Below are 21,065 nucleotides of genomic sequence, written 5' to 3'. Positions count from 1 at the left end.
AAACCCTTCATTTTTATTTGAGGCCATTTTACATTTGTTGGTGAATGTGAGTATTGTCATTGGTTCAAACACAAAAATCATTTGTATAGGAGGACTTCTGTGATTGGCTGGTTTAAATGTGAGTGCTGTGATTGGTTCTAACACATCAGTCATTTGCATATAAATACTTTTGTAATTGTTTGGTGCAAATGTGAGTGTTGTGATTGGTTCAAGACAACAGTCATTAGCACCTGAAGACTTTTGTGATTGGTTGGTGTAAATGTGAGTGCTGTGATTGGTCCAAAAAGAACTTCATTAGCATATGAATCTTCTGATTGGTTGGAATAAATGTAAGTGCTTTGATTGGTCCAAACATAGGCCCTCATTTACTTGAAATGTATTTTCTTTCCATGATAAAATGGAAAATGCTGGGGTTGGTCCAAACATACCATTCATTTGCATATCAAGCCTTTTGTGATTGGTTGATGTAAATATGAGTGCTGTCATAGGTGCAAACACAATTACATTAGCATATAAACGCTCTTCTGATTGGTTGGTATCAATGTAAGTGCTGGGATTGTTCCAAGCACTCACTTCATTTGCATATCAGGTCTTTTCTGATTGGTTGATGTAAATGTGAGTGCTGTGATTGGTCCACAAACAACTTCATTAGCATATAAAGCCTCTTCTGATTGGTTGTTGTAAATGTTTTGTGATTGGTCCAAACAGAAGCCCTCACTTGCATAATAATGTTCTCTCTGTCCATGATAAAATGGAAAATGTTCTGTGTGGTCAATCACACCCTTCATTGAGGCCTTTTGTCAGTGGTTAGTGAATGTGCGTGGTGTAATTGGTCAGTCGGAACACACTAATCATTTGCATATGAGGACTTTTTATGATTGGTTGGTGTAAATGTAAGTGCTGTGATTGGTCCGAGCACACCTCATTTGCATATCAGGCATTTTGTGATTGGTAGGTATAAATGTGAGTGGTGATTGGTCCATACACAACTCATTATCATATGAACACTCTTCTGATTGGTGGGTATAAATGTAAGTGCTGTTATTGGTCCAAACACAAGCCCTCATTTACATAATACTGATATTTCAGTCCATGATAAAATGGAAAATTTTGTGATTGGTGCAAACACACCCTTCATTTGCATATGAAGCCTTTTGTGATTGGTTGATGTAAATGTGAGTGCTATGATTGGTCCAAATATAAATTCATAAGCATATGATATCTCTTTTGATTTGTTGGTGTAAATGTAAATGCTGTGATTGGTCCAAACCCAAGCCCTCATTTACATAATAATGTTATTTCTGTTCATGATAAAATTAAAATCCTCTGTTTGGTCCAAACACACCCTTCATTTGCATATGTGGCCTTTTTTGATTGGTTGGTGTAAATGTGAGTGCTGTTAGTGGTCCAAACACACCCTTCCTTTGCCTATGAGGCCTTTTGTGATTGGTTGGTGTAAATGTGAGTGCTGTCATTGGTCCAAGCACACCCTTCATTTGCATATGAGTTCTTTTGTGATTGGTTTGTGTAAATGTGGGTGGTGGTATTGTTCCAATTACCCCTTTCCTTTGCATATGAGTCCTTTTGTGGTTGGTAGGTATTAATCTGTCCCTGACTAAATGGAAAATGCTGTGATTGATCCAAATACACCCTTCATTTGCATAAGGCCTTTTGTGACTGGTTGGTATAAATGTGAGTGCTGTTATTGTTCCAAAACCCCTTTCATCTGCATATGAGTCGTTTTGTGGTTGGTAGGTATTAATGTGAGTGCTGCGTTTGGTTCAAACACAAGTCTTAATTTGCATATGGGGCCTTTTGTTATAGGTGTGAATGTGAGTGCTGTGATTGACCCAAAACAACCCTTCTTTGTATATGAGGACTTTTGTGATTGGTGTTAATATGAGTGCTGTGATGGTGTGAGCCAAACATACACCTTAGTTATATAATATGATCACTTCTGTTCATGATATTATGGAAAATGTTGTGATTAGTCCAACACAACTCTTCATTTGCATAATATAGTCACTTCTGTCAGTGATAAAAATGGAAAATATTGTGATTGGCCCAAACACAACCCTGATTTTGCTTAGTAGCTTTTTTGTGACATGTATAAAATTGATGGCTATAATTGGTTCAAAAATAAGCCTTCATTTGCATTAGAGGTTTGTAACTGGTACAAAACTTACCACTTCATGATTGGTCCAAACACAATGCATTATTTGCATAGGAGGTTTATTGTGACATGTATAAAAGTTTGTGCTGTGATTAATCTAAATACAAACCTTAATTTGCATAAAATGCTTACTTCTGTTGGTGATAAAATCGAGAATGCTGTGATTGGTCCAAACATAGTCCTACATTTAGAAATAAGGGCTTATGTGACTTGTTTTAAAGTGATTACAGCAGCAAAACAATGAAAGTGTGTCAATAGATGCATCCTGAGCAGTGAAAACAACAATAAAAGTAGTTGAACAGTTTGAAAGTACAAATGCATAACCTTGAGGAATGAAAGAAGCAAGAAATGTGGAGAGCTGCAGTTTACAAAGGATAGGAGGTCTCAAAGAACCAGGGAAAGGTATTATTCACTAGAAGACTTCCATTGAATTGTCTTTAGGACCTAAGCTTCTCAGTTATCAATTAATATCCAACACAACACAATTGTGAACAGTAAGAAATTGTTTTCGGTTTTCTTTTTTTGTTGTTTTTTGTTTTGTTTTGTTTTGTTTTTTTCGAGACAGGTTTTCTCTGTGTGTATAGTTTTAGTGCTGTTCTGGATCTCGCTCTGTAGACCAGGCTGGCCTCAAACTCACAGAAATCCTCCTGGCTCTGCCTCCCAAGTGCTGGGATTAATGGTGTGCACCACTGCCACATCTTGTTGCTGTTTGCTTCTATTAAACACCAAGTGACAAACAGCTCTCCAAAACAGTGCTTTAATATCTTATTCCTATTTATATCTATCTAGGCAGAGCAAAAAGACCTTAGACAGACAATTGATAACAATACGATACAAAAACAATGCAAGTTACAGAAAACTGCTAAGTCTGCTCAACACTTTTATGGTAAGGATTTTCATTCAGTTACAAATGTCTAATCCTGAATGACCAAATATTTTTTATATGTGATATCAGGAAAAGTTAATGATATCATGAATTTTCTTGCTGGTAAAACTGTAATTCCTTCTCTATCACATTCATGTCAGCAATATGGTTACTATTATGCTTAAGAATTTGAAAACTTTATTTCACACAGGCCAAATATATCTCCTAAAAATTTTAGGAGTTATTTACACTAATATTAAGGCCAGTAGTTTGGAAACTCCACCAGCAAGTTGAATTTAACTTCTTTTATTTATTTATTTGTTTGTTTGTTCGTTTATTTATTTATTTATTGGTTTTTCAAGACAGGGTTTCTCTGTGTAGCTTTGTGCCTTTCCTGGAACTCACTTGGTAGACCAGGCTAGCCTTGAATTCACAGATATTCGCCTGGCTCTGCCTCCCAAGTGCTGGGATTAAAGGCATGCACCACCACCACCTGGCTCTGAATTTAATTTCTAAGTCTCAGCTTCTTCATCTATAATATGGGGAGAATATTACTTACCTCATGGGGTTGTGACTATTAAGTACCAGCACTGCTGCCACTAATAGGGCTACGGCAATCATCACTTGGTTTTTCTCTCTAGTATTGTTTTCTTTCCCATTAGTTCTATCTATTATGTCTGATTTCTTTTGTGGCAATCCTATCATTATGACCAGACTATGTTTTAAATGTTTTTATTCCAACCAATGCATCTTACCCCATTGGTGAGTTATTAGCTCATGATAGGAAGGATAGTATAATTAGAGTTAAAAGAACCAGGCAGGCCAAAGGCATTGCTTTGACTATTGGAAAAGGAAAACTATTCTCCTTTTCTGAATAGTATAGTGCAGAGTATGAAATAATCATGCACTTACAAATAATAATGTACAGGTTTAGCATTCATGGAGCTAGGAAGGGAGGTCAACAACATGTGAACCCTGAAATTGAAGCCAAAGAAGAGTAGAAAGCTGAGACTCTAAGGTCTAGGTAAGAAGCTTTTATAGACAGCTTACAATGTGCTTAACACAGTGCTGACAGCCTTACAGAAAATGCTTATTCAAACATAATACCAGTCCTCTAAGAGGGACAAGCATTTCAGATCTCCCGGGTCTCAGAGTTGCAACAACAGCTACTACAGTGATGGTTATGTTACAAATTAGAATACCAAGGGTTAGAAAGGAACTTGGCTAAGGTCACATAGACATTTTGAGGCCATGAGGGAACCAGTGCTAATTCAGTTCACTATCTTTGCCAAATGGTCTTTTGCCACTACATATAAAGAATAATCTCTGGCAGGATAAATGTAACCTTTCCATTCTCCTTCTTACTTAAAAACTTATGGTAAATGTCAAGAAAATTTAGTTGGCCATAATGAATCCAAGGCATTGCTGTTCTAGGGTTGAACATGCTAGACTATATTGCCATTTTATGAACCCTAAAGTAGAAATATTTTGACTTGTGTTCACTTTCTTGTGTGAGCCAAAGAGACCATTCCTGCTTATGCTATGAATTGTAGAGAATGGGAAAGAGAAATAATGTTTTGAGATTGGTCATGCTCTATGGATTTGTTTTTGATGGCATAAAAACAAAGACTTTCTTGTTATAATAGGATCATATAGTGTGTGTTTGTTTGTTTTTTTAGTAATCCATGGATATCTTCAAATGATAAAATAGTTTCAGTAATAAAAGTTACTCATGTATGATTGCATGGTTTCATATATTATACACGTATCTATAAAGAGCTTTTTAAAATAATAGATTTATAATATATATTAAAGATTTTAATAATCTTTGCAGATTATTACTTGAAATTTAGAAGCCTTCAGCATCTTCAGGCCGGAAATATCAGTTTTGCTTAGGTTTGTCTAATTTTGTAGCTGGTAGACTAATCTGGAAGTATTTCCTACCTTGGGCTGAAGCACAAACCACTCATCACATGGATTTTCAAAGTTCCATGAGTCGAAAGCAATCTCCACTTCTCCAAGGAAACTGTTGTGTCCAAAGCGATCATAGTGCCAGACTGAGAGCTGCAGAGTCCTTGTTTCCAGCTGGGTGTGGCTGATGGTATACTACAAATGAGATGTAAAGAATCATGTTTCTCAGGAAGGGTTCTATCTAAATGTAGAGCAGGCTGAATTTACTTCACCAATTTTCAGATCATAGGCATCAGCAATATGAAAAAAAGACTTTTATTTCTGCTACAATTGAAGATATGCATTAAAACACATTTTAGGTTATAGCTAGTTAAGAAATACATACATAAACAAATTATTACAGGGGTCAATAAATTTCAGGGACAATATTGAAAGTATTATGTGATGAAGAAGCCCCTTTCCAATTTTAACTGGTTTTCTTTTTTTGTCATTTACCTATTTGTTTTTTAGTTTGTAGCTCTAGGCTTAATATAACACTACCCCAACTTACTTCTTCATAATAAAAATCCTCAAATCCAGAAAGTATTGACATGAGAAATTTATAGCCTAAACTTCATAAAGCCCAGTAGAAGTTAAAAGCTATACATAAATTAAGCAGAAAATAAATATTATGGGGCTTGCCTTTTCTTTTCCAGCAGAATGTTAGCCACGGCCACTTGACCAGAGCTACTCTAATCTTCCGTTGTTCTGTATATCCATCTGGGTCACACTTCAGACTGACTGATTTCCGAGCTTGGCTTTGTATGTATCCCTGTCCCAGCTGTTACCATTACAATTCACTTTGGCTCTCTACTCATTTAATCTATCTGTCACTGTCTTTATCTGTTCTGCCTGGGCTCATCTTTGCTATCCTATTATGACCACTGGATTCACACTCAGCCTATATTTGTTCATTTTCCATTTGACCTGCCTTAATATTGGCCCCTGCTTCCACACATGCCCCTAATAATGCATGTAGACTCATGGCTTTCTTCCATTGCTACCACCCAATGTGATAGACTCTGAATCCATCATTCTAGGTACAAGTCCAAGCATTTTTCTATGCTTATTAATATATTTTATCCTTCCTTTGTCTTTCTCACCAGGCCACATGGATCCAGAGTGAGAGAAGGGTTTATTTATAAAGAAATAGAAATTTCTTTAGACTTTAGAACCTAAAGTCTGGTTCATGTTTTATCTAGGCATTTTTCTGAGACTTCTCAAACCTGACCTTGCTTTGCTAGTGTTCATTAACGACACACCTATACTTAGCCAAACTCAGAGATCCTAATAAGAAACAGCACATAGCCCTTGTTAGCAAAGCAATAAACATGTACAAAATGATTTACTGAGTTAATGACAAAGTCCATTTAAGAAAATGTCCAAGAAAGCAGATTTCTCAAAGGTGCAACTTATTTTTGTGACAAGATATACCAGCCTAGATGTAATTTGTAATTTCCCTGGCTCATGTTGACTTAAGGTACAATCCCGGAAACAGTGGAGAGTGACCAAAGCAAGGATAGTTTGCTTTTTTTTCTTTTCCAGAAATTTCCAGAAAAGCTAATAGCATTCACATTCCAGCTTTCCAAAACATATATAAACTTCGAAATGAAAAAATGTTCCATTTAGTTATTTCTTCCTTTCTGTTTAGTGTTTTTGTATTTTTGATACAGGGGCTAGTCTTATTCTGTAGACCAGACTTGCTTGGATGTCATTATGCTATCTCAGGCTAGCCTTGAACTCTTAACAATATCCCTGATACAACCTTCTGGCCTGTTGTTAATTCTAAATCAAAGAGTTTTTAATTAATATGATGCGAGTCCCTGTGACAGTATTTATTTACCTTTAGTGTTTCGTTGAATTCTGGATTGGTACCTGTCCTGATTTTGGTCTTGCGCTTATTGTTTCGGGACTTGTCTGGAAGAAGGTATGACTTGACATAACTGTGAATAACAAGGGATAAAAAATCATTATTTTCAAACATATACTTTGCTAGAAATATTCTAGGACTTCAGTGAGTAAAGGGAATGGAGTAAGTGGATAAGAGATAGGAATGAAGAGACTTCAGTCTGTGTAGTAGGGTATCATCAATATAATGATGGGGTTTCTATAAGAAAGAAGCAGTGTTGTATATTGGTAGAGAACAGGCTCTGGCATCAAGAAAAGTTGTTTGGGACCACCCATGTATCACTGTTTTTGATAGCCTTGGGCTTTGAACTTTTCTGTCTGTTTCCTCAAGTGTAGAAAGTGGGATAGCAACAATATCTAACTCATGAAACATACATGAGGAACTGCCATTTTGTACTACTACACAAATGGAATCTGCTAGCTCAATGATCTTATAACCCATTCTGGGATATGTGTCTCTCCATTATTTGTCCTATCTTCTGATGTCAGGGCATAGGACCAACTGCAATGAGTAATGAAAGAAAACAGTAAAAAGGAAGAAATCGAAAATGACAATCTAACAGAAAGAGGTTCAACCCAATACCTTGGCTATCTTAGAAGCCTCTTGGGACAGGGACATCAGAGAAGACAGGGGTGTGCACAAAATTGAAACATATTATACCAGAGTTCTGAAGCACATCTATTGGGGTTTTAGATGGTTCCTTTTCATGCTGGCCAAAATAACTGTATTTGTCATTTACCCATCTGAAATCAAGAGACTATGAAATGAGTAAAAAGTCACACCTCTCCCTGAGAAGCTATTTATGATTGATAATTGCTGGGAGAGAGAAAATGGCTTTCTGCAGTGGAGTGACACTGGGTGTAGTTAAACATACTCCAAGGCAGGCCTCATGCTCAGGAGTGGTTGACCAACACAAATTGAACTTCATGTTTTTGTTTTGATTTGATGTGTGTGGGGGAGGGTTAGGAGGGGAAAGAATATGATCACAATATATTGCATGAAATGTATTTTAAACAATAAGCACAATACACTTAGAAATGGTGGTGTATGCCAATATGTTAGTTTTTCTTCCTCTACAAGTGGCCTCTGTGCAAGCTAAAAGTCAGTCCTGAATCATATAATGGCTTCTTTCAAATCAGGAAAATAAGAACACAATATTTATACTCAAACTCCAGAGAATATTTAAGTTTAGTATAGGAAGGAAGTCACATGTAGCTTTCTTTTTCCTTTTCTTTCTTTTTTTTCTGTTTTACTTTTTGAAACAGGGTTTCTCTGTGTATCCCTGGCTGCCCTGGAAATCTCTTTGTAGACCAGGCTGGCCTCAAAGTCACAGAGATCCATCTGTTTCTGCTTCCCAAGTGTGAATGCTAGGATTAAAGGCATGCGCCACCACCATGCCAGGCTGCAAGGAGCGTTCTAAGAAAGGTTTTTCTTGTTTGTTTTTTGGGGTTTTCAAGACAGGGTTTTGCTATATAACAGCCCTAGCTGTCCTGGAACTCGCTCTGTAGACCAGGCTGGCCTTGAACTCACAGAGATCTGCCTACAGAACTCTGCCTCTAGAGTGCTGGGATTAAGGGTGTGTGCCACCACCTCCTGGCTCTGAGAAGGTTCCTAATTGAAGGAAATTCTTAATCTCTTCTGAAGAAGAAATATGCATGCCATGGAAAAAGCAAGACAGAGAAGGCAGTGCTGGAGACAGCTGTGGAACATCCTATGTCCTTACGCATCTGTCCTCTGTTTCTTTTCATCTCCTATGGCCAAGTTTCTGCAGTTCTTGACAACAATGTAGAGGCTACCAGTTTTGTAGCAGTAGCTGATGTGGAGAAGAATTTCACCAGTGACCTTCACGTTGCCATAGTCTCCTGTCTCACTGTAAACACTCATCATGCTGTTAAGGCTGGTCTGGAATAAACAAAATGGAAGATGTCACCTGGAGCTATTCTGTGGCTCTATTCATAAAACCCACCCCCTTTAGTCAGTTCCAACTGATGCTCTATGTCACTAGCAGGGGAGTCAAAGGAGGAAAAAGGCAGCAAGTCACTAGCTTTGCTTGTTTTGCTGGCGGTGCATAAAATTCTAACCTGAGAAGAACACTCTGCTTAGCTCCATTAGTAAGGGAGGCAGGACGCTTGCTGAGAGAGGAAACATCTCCTCTGGCTTAGCTGAAATCCTTCATTCATGCCTTCTAACGAATACAGAGTTATGTGGGGATTTTTAATACAATCTTGCGTTTCCATCCCTGTCACTATCTGCTATTTGCTGCTAGACTCAAATGCAATCTATTCAAATATCAGGAGAAAGAAAAGTTCACTCCATATTATGAGTTAACAAAAATCTTAAAATGTCTTTCTCTACACTCACAGGGTGTATGCCATCAGTTCTCAGGGAACCGCAGCTGCAGCCTTAACAAAGGCATGGCAGGACATCCTATACTCATAAGGGTGTCAGTTCTCCAAATTAGTAGTTGTGTGGCTACATAGGTAGTCCAAGACCGATTGCTTTGAAATTTTGTGGAATAGTAAATGACCAAAATATAGCACAAAAAAATTAAGTGCCTCATTTAATCAAAAATATAAAAAAAAATTCTATAAGGATGAATAAACATTTTGTCAAGACATTTATAACATAAGATATATATTTTAGGGATAGAGAGATGGCTCAGAGGTTAAGAACACTACTTGCTCTTCCAAAGGTCCTGAGTTCAATTCCCAGCAACCACATGGTGGCTCACAACTATCTGTAATGAGATCTGGTGCCCTCTTCCAGCCTGCAGGAATATGTGCAGATAGAATATTGTATACATAATAAATGAATAAATCTTTTTTTAAAAAAAGGTGTGCACACCACACCTAAAAAAGATACATATTTTAAATCAATGCAGCATTATTATTCAGTGCTAGAAAAAAAGAATTTTTAACTTAGTAACATGATGGACACAAAAGACCAGTGACATTCATGAATGATACAGAAGTTTCATAACCTCTCACTCACAACTAAGAAGAAAAGACTACAGTAGTATAAAGATCTTAGAACTGTCATTCATTCATATAGATAGATATATAGACTTGAAAACTATGGATCATCTATCTGATGTATATCATCTGTGGATACATGCATGTATCTATGTATCTACATTTCTACTTATCTTATTATGTGTCTGTCTACCTGTGCATGATTGGATCTTATTGCTATTGTTTTACAAAGGCTATTATGTTTCAAACAAGATGTATTTTTTCAAGGAACAGGATGTATCTGACTTAGCTCATAGTCTCTTTTAAACCAAAGTCAAAGGCAAGAATGAACCAAAAATTCTAAAATTGCATACAAGCTATTTCTTAAAGAGAGCCAACAAGTAACAGAATTTGTTGCTCCTATTCTTAAAGTAATGCAACAGAATTTTTAAATGTTAACTACATAATAAATCTACCAGGGATCATTTTAGAATGGAGATTAAGTCTGGGATAGAGTCTGACATTTTAGTTTTTCTACAGACAGCTAGGTCTTATGGATCCAAATAATGTGTGCTTGTACCCCAGGGTACCACTGCAAACTCATGGGAGTATCAAAATATATTTGAAAGGGAAACACAGCTATAGCAGCATCTATCAGAGAGCATACAAGGTTGACAAAGCACTAACTAGCAGCCTGTAGTGTCATTATTAATACCATACTTTTTCCAATGAATTACTATTTGTGATGTGATGAGCTTTTGACAATTTCTTCAATCTAAAAAAGTTTCATTAAAATCTATATAGAATGGAGGTGTGGTGGTACATATCCGTCATCTCAGAACTTAGGAGATGAAGGCAGAGGGGTATTGAGTTTCTCAAACAAAATGAAATTTTCTCAAGCCAAAAAAGCAGAAACATTAATGTGGAATGTCGCATGAACATGTGATATCTAATGAGATTCTACAATCTGACAAACTATATAGTACTCAGCAAGTACACACATCCCATTAGTAAGTCATGGAACAACTTAAGAACAGAATAAAAATTTATCTGAATTATTCTTTTTTCAAATAGCTACTAAGTTCAAAGGATGTAAGTGCTTATTAAGTTTTTGGGAAAACAGTGCTTATTTTTCACCTAGGAGTTATATTAGAGAATTACTGAGATTCTAGGGGCTGTATAAATTGAGAAAGTTTGGGGTCCATGACTATACCATGCTGTTGATCCATGGACAATGGTTCAAGTCTTAAGAGCTTCATGAATTAACCTCAACCATATTACACATGAAGAAACTCTACTTCACAAATTTGTTAGTAATACTAAGTCATAGAGGGAAGTTCTGGTTTCTAGTCAAAAGTCCTATGGACCACAACTCACTGCCTCCTTGTATAACTGACCTATATTTTCAACACAAGCCCCTGTAACTATATGATCAGAGAGGGATAAGGGATCCCTATGAGTAGAAGAAAATTTAAGAAGTCACAAAACTGAGACTTAGGGGGATTTAAAGTAGTTATGACTATTTTACTACTAATAAACTCCTTTTCTTTATGGGTTAAAACATGGCTGTGACTTAAAATGGAGATGCTCATGTTATCAATAAACCATTTTGGGACATGTCTTTTGACTGGTACTCAGATTTAACATTTAATGAACTGGAATACTTAAGATGTGTCAGCTCATAAATCCCATCCAAAAGGAGTAGCTGGCTGTGTACCAGTCAGAAAACAGGTGGAACTGCTCATTCAACCACATGTCCCAAACCATGGAGCTTATGAAGTATGGTTCAGAAGAGGGGAACAGCAAGGGTGAAGACTCACGGTGTCTGAATCAGCATCAGGCACATTTAGGTAGCTCCTCTTCCTATCAGATCCTGCTTGGGAGTTCTTTAAGGATGCCATCCAATGACCAAAAGAAAAAGGGTATTAGAGCATAGAAATCAGAAAAGCAAAGGAACGCACAGGTACACAGGTAGATACAATGGCATGTTGGTTGCTAAAGGCTTGCCCTCCAAGGGGATCTTCAAATCAAGGTCAGAGTGGAATTTTCCCTGAAGACAGTGGGGAGCTCTGGACAGTTCTTTTGAACAGAAAAGAAAACAAAGTAGGGATGTTTTGTAGGAAAATGGCTTGCAGTGGTGTGGAGAGCAGTTGGGGAGTTGAGAGATGATATGAGGGAAACATCAACAGAGAACTAGAATAATTTATACACTTGAGATGACTTGGCCTTAGTTAGAAAATAAAGAAATTTAAGAATTCTGACAGGTGTTTATGAAGTAATTGTGTATGTTTCTAGGAGTACCAAATGACTCACGCAACTGTCAATGGTCATATCATGGCAATTGGCCTTTCTATCTCCTTTACCATTTAATTCTTTGTGTTGTGAGTCATTATCCAGTTCTTTATAAAAGGGGAATGAAGAGAGTTCCAAAGCTGCCTGAGGATCATGACAGAAGAAGGAAGGATTCAGGAATAAAAATAGAGTGCAAGGTGGTGTGTGGGCATAGGGCAAGCAGGAACTTACAACAGCTTGGGACATATGAGCACAACTTCCTGTCTCTTGAAAATGCACAGGGAATGAACAAGAGAAAGAGAGTTTCCTGGAGAATGCTTACCGTTGACAGACCAGTTGCCAGACTGTGGGGGTTTGCAGAAAACCCAGAGGACACTAAGTCATCAGCACCATCTTCAGCCTCTTCTAAGGAGTTCTAGGAAAGGATGTAAACATCAATGGTTCAGTTTATTTCTACCCTAGGAGGATTTATTTTACATGAAAACAGATTTATTTCACTAACACTTGGAAAATGAAAGAAAAACAGGGAAGGAAACTCTTTTAGGTTAAGGTTTTCACATTTCCAGTTCATCTTAATTACAAAATCAAAGGAGTAGATAAGGTCTGGGCATTGTAGGGTCTCTTTCCTGGCAATACTTGTTTGATGGAAAGAACATGAAATTTGGAATCTTACAAACCTAGGTTTAATTTCCACCTCCCTAGTCTCTAAGACAATCCACTTTGGATAATACACTTGTTATTTTTAGTTAAGACTTGCACCTCCACACACACACTTTCTCTCTCTCTAGTCGCTCTCTACCCCCAATCTGTTATGATTTATTTCTTATCTGAATAATTTTTAGCATTGTATTTTTACCACAAAAATTCATGAATTATTTTTAACTTACACCTTTTTGTGTTTGATGCTATAGGAGCAGTGACCTTGATTGGTATTTTTAACAGAATTTAAAGACTTGCTTCACATGTATCCTTTATTTTCTGCTTCTTTGATCCTAGCTTTATTAATATAACTTTACCAATTTATATAATGACATTTGCTTTTAAAATCTTCTGAAGCAGATCTAAGATTTCTTTCTTTTCATAATTATATTTAAACCTAAACTGCCTTCTACGTAGCCATTTGTTTGGTATGTCTTGAAGGCCCTGTTATCTTTAAATGGGCTTTTAAAAAGTTTTGGGTTTAATTCCTTCTACCATATCTTCAACACTAGAGATCCATGACATAGAAATGGATGAGATCTACATGAACAACCTGAACAACAGTGGGAGTAATGAAAGGCAAGGTTCGAGGGAAAGAAAGCTTAGGGGAGCTGGAGATCCCAGCTGGATCAAGAACAGAAAGGGAGAACAAGGAATAACAGACCATGATAAATGATGACCACATGAGAACAGGAATAGGCAGAGTGCTGGAGAGGTCCCCAGAAATCCACAATGATACATCCTCTGTAGACTGCTGGCAATGGTCAAGAGAAAGCCTGATCTGACCTAGTCTGGTGATCAGATGGCCAAACACCCTAACAGTTGTGCTGGAACTCTCATACAATAACTGATGGAAGTGGATGCAGAGATCCTCTGCCAGGCCCCAGGTGGAGCTCCAGGAGTCCAATTGTCGAGAAAGAGGAGGGACTGTAAGAGTGTGAATTGTTGAGACCAAGATTGGAAAAGCACAGGGACAAATAGCCAAATGAATGGAAGCACATGAATTATGAACCAAAGGCTGTGGAGCCCCCAGCTGGATCAGGCCCTCTGGATAAGTGAGACAATTGAATAGCTTGAACTGTTTGAGAGGTACCCAGGCAGTGGGACCCAGGCAGTGGAACCTTGGGCTTACACAGGGACACTTTGCTCAGCCTGGAAGGAGGGGACTGGACCTGCCTGTACTGAATCCACCAGGTTTAAATGAATCCCCAGGGTTGTCTTGGTCCTGGAGGACACGGGAAAGGAGGGGAGGGGCTGGGGGGGAAGGTGGAGGCAGGGGTGGGAGGGGAGAGGACAGGGGAACCCATGGCTGATGTGTAAAATTAAAACACAAATATAATAAATAAAAAAAGGAGAAAGAAGTTTTGGGTTTAAAATAATTTTCTTTCAATACTTTGAAAATATTACTATTTTCATCTTGTACTCAGTATTACCATAGAAAACTGATACTAATTTGATTCTTGTTTATTTGTATAATACGATTTATTTCTGTAAGTTTTTAAGAATTTTCCCTTATATTTGATAGTTTTTTACTTTAATGTTTCTGAGTGTGAATTATTATTTATTTATCATCTTGGATACTTTCAAACTAGACATTTCTTTAAAGTATTGCAAAAACATCCTTACTGTTGCATCAACTAGTGCCTTTTCTGTATTTCTTACATTTCCTATTTTTGAGTGTGCAATTGCAAAGCAGTTACAACACAAACTGCTAGTCATCGTGTTTGATGACATCATTCTTGACTTTGTTTTAAAAGTATACTATTATGAAAACTTTCCAGCATACGGATGAAATGGGATGTGTTCAGAAGCATGTTCATGCATTCAGAAAAGTAGAAAGATTAATATAATGAATTCATAGTACCAACCACTCAACCTTAAAGTCTTTTACACATGACAATGACTGTTGTTTTACTATTGAACGTAGGGTGCCCATATATATGCTCAAGACAGAAGTTCTTCCCAAATATATGATTCATAAACATTTATGTCTGTTTCCATTTTTGTAACAGTGTTTATAGGAGTACAAATGATTTTAATCTTGGTGAAATTCAGTTTTCCTTAGCTGTATTATGTGTTATAATTATGGAGCTGTCCAAGAGCGCTGCTGAACAAAGGATGTGGTGAAGATTTTCTCCTAGGTTTCCTTTCAGAATTGCACACCAATAGTTCTTACATTTGGATGGCTAATTTTGAATTGATTTGTAAATTTTGTGCATGATATATGTGAGACGAATAAGAGCCTTTGTCCTTCTTTTTTTTGGCATACAGATATCCATTGTCCCAATATCATTCATTGAGATTACTTTTCCCCAATCACAAGAGACTATATAACCATATGCATTTGTGACTCTAACTGAAATAGTTGATTTTTAGACTTTCAATTCAGTTCCATGTATTGCCTATACTTACACTTATTCATAGTTGAAGTTACTTAAAATTTAGTAGTGTAAATCATCCAACTTTGTTATTAAAATTTTTTTCTGTGCTCCTAGCATGTTCATATGAATTTCAGAATTCTCATGTCCATTTATACAAAATATTTTATTGGAATTTGATTGGTATTTATTCAAGAGATTAACCTGGAAAGAGTTTTTCATCTTAAAAACACAAAATTTTCTAACCTGTAAACAAAGTATTTCTCCATTTACTCAGGCTTCTAATTTAGTTCAATAAAATTTTGTAAGTTGGGGCAGGAGAGATGTCTCAGAGGTTAAGCGCATAGGCTGCACTTCCAGAGGTCCTGAGTTCAATTGCCAGCATCCACATGGTGGCTCACAACCATCTATAATGGGATCTGGTGCCCTCTTCTGGCCTGCAGGCATACATGCAGGCAGAATACTGTGTACAAAATAAATATTTTTTAAAAATTTTGTAAATCACAAAGTATGCCTCATACTTTTGAAAATATACTTATTTCCCACTTTCTCAACTATTTTCATATTATTGATAGTATTACAGTCTTAACTAGGTTTTCCAGTTATTTACTGATAGTATATAACATAAAATTGAAATTTATGTATTAATCTTTTGTCTTGCAACCTCAATGAATTGGCTGCAGTCATGTCGTATTTTTTATATCATTTAGGATTTTCTACATGTAGGATCACATCATCTGAAAATTAATGACAGTGAGAACCTTCTTTCACTTTTCCCTTTCCATTCTTCCTGTGTAATGCTGAATGAAGGAACCCTGCTTTGTTTACTGGAGTTAGTATTTATTCATTTTTGCCATTAAGTATCATGTTCATTGTACTGTCCACACATGTCCTTCCTCAAGCTGAGGAATTTCTCCTTCTTTCTAGTTTGTTGAGGTTTTATTATATATACAAGTGGGATTTTTGTCAAACAATTTCTCTCCTACTCAGATGTTATGGCCAATAATTTTTTAGTACCCGCTTCATTTAATTATAAAAGCTTCATATTTTATTTGTATGTATATGTGCCCACAGAGGCCAGAAGATGGTGTCAGATCTCTTGGAACTAGAATTGTACGTGCTTGTGAGACAACTGAGTTAGGTACTAGGAACAAACTCAGGTCCTCTCTAAGGGCAGCAAACACTCTTAACCTTTAAGCTATCTCTCCAGCCCCTACATTCATTTATTTTTAAATGACTAATCAACCTTGCTTTTATGGAGTAAATCTCATTTAGTTATAGTATGTGACCCATTTAATTAATTAATTAATTAACTTATTTATTTACAGAATGGGGCTTACTGCGATTTTATTAAAGACATTTGCACCTGTATTCATTACATGTACTGAGATATTGTTTTCTGTTCTTCTAATGCCTATCTAGCTTTGTTAACCAGTGAAGTAATGGATGGCACATAATCAATGTGGAAATACTTCCCCATCAACTTTCTGAATGAATTTGTGAATTCCATAATTTCTTCTTCAAATACTTAATGGACCAGGCCTGGTGGCTCACACCTGTAACATCACTACTTGGGAGGTTAAGGCCAGCCTGGGCTACACAGTACCAGACTAGTCTGGGTTACAGAGTGACACTGTCTACAACTGCAATAAGCTCAAATACTTGATGGAATTCATTAGTAAAACGATCCACATCTTGGATTTTTCCATGGGAAATTTTAAGGTTGATCTGAAGAGGCTTCCACACAAAATTTAAGTTTAGCCTAAAGGTTTTTCCATACAACCTACCTACTGCAACCTAACTTGATATGTAAATAGCTGTAACCTAGTGCCGTAATGTAGTTAAGTCTCAGCCAATCATAAGCAAACAACTGTAAAATCATTACTAAGTCAGACAAGCTGCATATGGAATAGGTTCCCCAAAACCAGCTCAAGCTCCAGGAACAGGTCCTGATCCCACTGCTAGGAGCCCCACAAACAGACCAAGCTACACAACTGTCACTCACATGCAGAGGGCCTAGGTTGGTCCCATACAGGCTCCCTAGCTGTGGGTCCAGAGTCCACAAGCTCAGGTCAGCTGTCTCTGTGGGTTCCCCTGTCATGACCTTGACTCCACTGGCTCTTACAATCCCTCCTTCCTCTCTTCAACAGGACTCCCAGAGCTCAGCCCTGTGCTTGGCTGTGGATCTCTGCATCTGCTTCCATCAGTTATAGAATGAAGTCTCTCTGGTGACAGTTAAGGTAGTCAACATTCTGATTCCTCATGCTGGGTCGCCTGGCTTAGTCTTGATGCTGGGGGCGGGGAGGGGGAAGCTTGGTCCTGCCTCAACTTGTTTTATTGACTACCATGGGAGGCCTACCCCTTTCTGAACTGAGACAGAGGAGTGGTTGAGGGGAGGTGGATAGACAGGACGTGTGGGGAGGAAATGGGAGAAGAGGAAGGGGAAATTGTGGTCGGCATGTAAAATAAATGAAAAAATTTAATTAAAAAAAAAAGACAAGCTGCAATCTCTTCCTCAATTCCATTTTCAGTATGTCATTCCCTTTTTAATGTCTGTTGTTCTGGTTAGTTCTGTGTCATTTGGGAAGAAGGAACCTAAGCTGAGAAAATGTCTCTATCAGATTGGCTGTAGGCAAGCCTGTGGGGCATTTTCTTGATTGATATTAATGCAAAAGAGCCCAACTTACTGTGGACCCATATAAAAACATTCTGGAAACTTATAAAAACATTTCTATTTTATCTTATTGCATTTTCCAAACCTCTAGAATATTATTAACTAATAAAAATAACAGTGAAAATCCATGTTGTCTTCTAAGTTGTAGTGGGAATGGCTTAATAACATCATCATTTAAAATGGCATATACTGTTACTGTTTGATATGTAATATTTTAAAATAATATTTAAATGGTTTTCATCAGTTTTAAAGAAGAATTTTATAGGTATGACTAAAATTTTATTACAAGTGTTTGGCTTTTTTAAAAAAAGTTTTATATATTCTTTAATAAATTTTTCGGATATGTTACTTCATTTCATATACATACTAAATATTCCATATTTTTCAACAAAGTGTACTTTCTCTTACTATAGCATTTTTAATTCATTGCTAAGTTACTTTATATTGTTTCGAGTTATATGTATATATTCACAATGTAATTTTACTTGCAATACTGTTTTTATTTTTTCAATTTTAGTGTTTTAGTTGCTTTTATATTTTATTGTGAAAACTACCAGGAAGACACACTGTATGTCTTAATTTTACTCTCAACTTATCACCTAAAAGTACAAATGCTTGAAGCAAGATCATGCGCTCCTTTCCATGTCTTATTGAACTTTCTCTCACATCCAACTTACCAAATCTTTGTCTAATGCCCCAGGGACAGATCTGCTTCTTATGCTTGAAGTGTCCTCTAAGTCTTCTGTAAGTGACTCACTCAAATCTAACTCAGATTGACTCCGGTCTAGAGGGATAAATATGAAATGCAGATGCAAATAAGCGATTTTGTCATGGTTCTGTATTTCCATTGCAAATATTTCAGTACTTCAATATTTCAGTTTAGACATGCATACATACACACATACACACACACAAACAGAGAGAGAGAGAGAGAGAGAGAGAGAGAGAGAGAGAGAGAGAGAGAGAGAAATACAATGCAATGGAAAGAGTATCCAAACTCACAAATTCCATGCTGCTTTACATTAACATACTTACATTTTTATATTATTTTGGAAATTGCCTTGATATGAACATGAACACATCTGTGTTCATTTGTCCTTTGATCACAGGGTTTAAGTGCTCTGTTATAAAATCCAAGGGTAGCTTTAAGCTGTTTAAAGATTCTGATTTACTCTTTCCTAAATATTAAAAAATGCTCATAGATTGGGTTCTTAAGCTTCATGGACTTATTATTCTTGAAGAGAATTCACTGTGTTTTTACATTTGACATAAAATGAGGCCAACTGATCATAAATTTCCACTTTCAAATGATATGACTTCCTTTCATGCAAAAGGGAATGACTATAGAAAGACTGAGAGCTTTGGACTTCATTAGTTACTAGAACATTCCTTAATCAATAGAATATCTTGATTTCAGTTTTTAAGATATTGGTTAACAAATGATGTGCTTCTCGACAATGCTGTAGACAGCTTACCAAGTCAGGGCAGTTTACTTCCACAGAATAGTTCTGTTCTAAAGTCCTGCTGAGACAAATATAGTTGCTTATAGAGACGGGAGAGAGCAATCAAATATTTCAGTTTGAAATGGCAAATGCAGAGATGAGGAAGTGTTTAGCACAGTGCTAGGTAGAGTATGTACTGAATGAGGAGGAGTTGGGGAAGACATGCAGTAGAAGTTGACTTTAGGATGTTACTTTCTTGGATACGTTAAACTTTTCCATTGAACAGGTGAATCCTTTCCTATCTTTTTCTTTAAAAACTCCATTCATCTGTTTAATGTATGTACACATTCACATGTGCCATGAAACAAGAGTGAAATCACAGGACAGCTTTTGGGAGTTGGTTTTCTCCTTTCATCATGTGGGTCCCAGGGAACTGAACACAGGTTGTCATGTTTGGCAGCAAGTACCTTTACCCACTGCACCATCGTGTTGGCCTATTTTTGAGAACATATACTTTAGAGACCTCTGATTCCCAGTGCCACACATGTACATGGCTACACCCACAAACACACAAAAACATGTACATACAAACCCTTTTGCAGCCTGTTGCCTAGGAAAAGCTTCCTTGTCATTCAAGTTATAAGCCAGAATCTAGCCTTAGACTGCATGCAGATATTATCCTTAGGCAACAGATAATGGCTTAATGTTGAGGATTTAACTATGAATTTAGTTCAATATATAGGACATAAACATTACAATAATTATGTATTTCTCTGAAGAATTTTTCTACTCATAGGTAATAAACTGCAAAGTAAATAATATCCATATAAATGAAAAGACTTATTACTAGTATCTTTAATATATGTGCTGGTTAGTTTTTTCTTCAAAGTATTATGGAATTCCTTTTATTGAGATGATATTGAACTTACTTATTTTTAATATATATATATTTGAGATTATAGTATAATTATATCACTTCCCCCTTCTCTTAGTTCCCTCCAAACCATCCCATGTATATACCCCACCCTCTTTTTTTTTAACTGTTATTACTGGGAAGAAGGAAGCTCAATTGAGAAATTGCCTCCATCAGATTGGTAAGCATGTGGGGCATTTTTTTGACTGATATTAATATGGAAGGAAGCAGATCACTGTGTCCAGTACTACCCCTCAGCAGGTGGTCCTGGGGTATATGTGAAAGTAGGTTGAGCAAGCCATGAGGAGCAAGCCAGTAATCCGCATTCTTTCATGGTCCTATGCTTTAGTTCCTGCCTTCCCTTCATGATGGGCTATAAGCTATACAAGGAAATAAACCCATTTTTCTCCAAGTTGCTTTTGGCCATGGTGTTTATCACAGCAATAGAAAGCAAACTATGCCAAGCTACTTACAACTAATTCCAGTTTAAAGAATGAAACATTTTTTTCTGGGAATATGAAATGTCTAGTCATTCTATAGATTGAACTATCATTTTCTTGATCCTTAGGCACGAGTTATTGCCTGTCGTATCAAATGTACCCTAGAAATATTTGTATTTTCTGTCTTTCTATATGATAATCTGGTATAACCTTGAACCTTAACAACAACTTATAGTAAAGATATACATTTAATAAGCAGAATTTTTTAAATGCAGTGAGCCTAAGGTATCACCTGGGACCACCCTTAGAAAATGCTTATGCTTTGACCTGTATTACTATATTACTATAACGGATAATTGTTTTCTTAAGTATAAAACAT

General features: G+C 36.7%; 1 protein-coding gene across 3 annotated transcripts in view; it reads right to left on the bottom strand.

Moving 5' to 3' along the window:
- Sytl5 (synaptotagmin like 5) overlaps positions 1-21,065 on the bottom strand; it is a 240,054-nt gene that overhangs the window by 27,605 nt on the left and 191,384 nt on the right. For all 3 annotated transcript variants that reach the window (XM_036175313.1, XM_036175314.1, XM_036175315.1), the window contains 6 exons: positions 18,569-18,675; positions 12,463-12,555; positions 11,669-11,734; positions 8,621-8,799; positions 6,832-6,931; positions 4,983-5,144 (listed from right to left, as the gene is read on the bottom strand). In XM_036175313.1, the coding sequence (XP_036031206.1) occupies positions 4,983-5,144; positions 6,832-6,931; positions 8,621-8,799; positions 11,669-11,734; positions 12,463-12,555; positions 18,569-18,675 (707 nt within the window). The remainder of the gene's footprint in view (positions 1-4,982; positions 5,145-6,831; positions 6,932-8,620; positions 8,800-11,668; positions 11,735-12,462; positions 12,556-18,568; positions 18,676-21,065) is intronic.

This window comes from Onychomys torridus, chromosome X (assembly GCF_903995425.1).
Source record: "Onychomys torridus chromosome X, mOncTor1.1, whole genome shotgun sequence".
Lineage (NCBI taxonomy): Eukaryota > Metazoa > Chordata > Mammalia > Rodentia > Cricetidae > Onychomys > Onychomys torridus.
The sequence above is the reverse complement of the archived record's forward strand: the minus strand, read 5'-3'. Positions and strand labels throughout refer to the sequence as shown.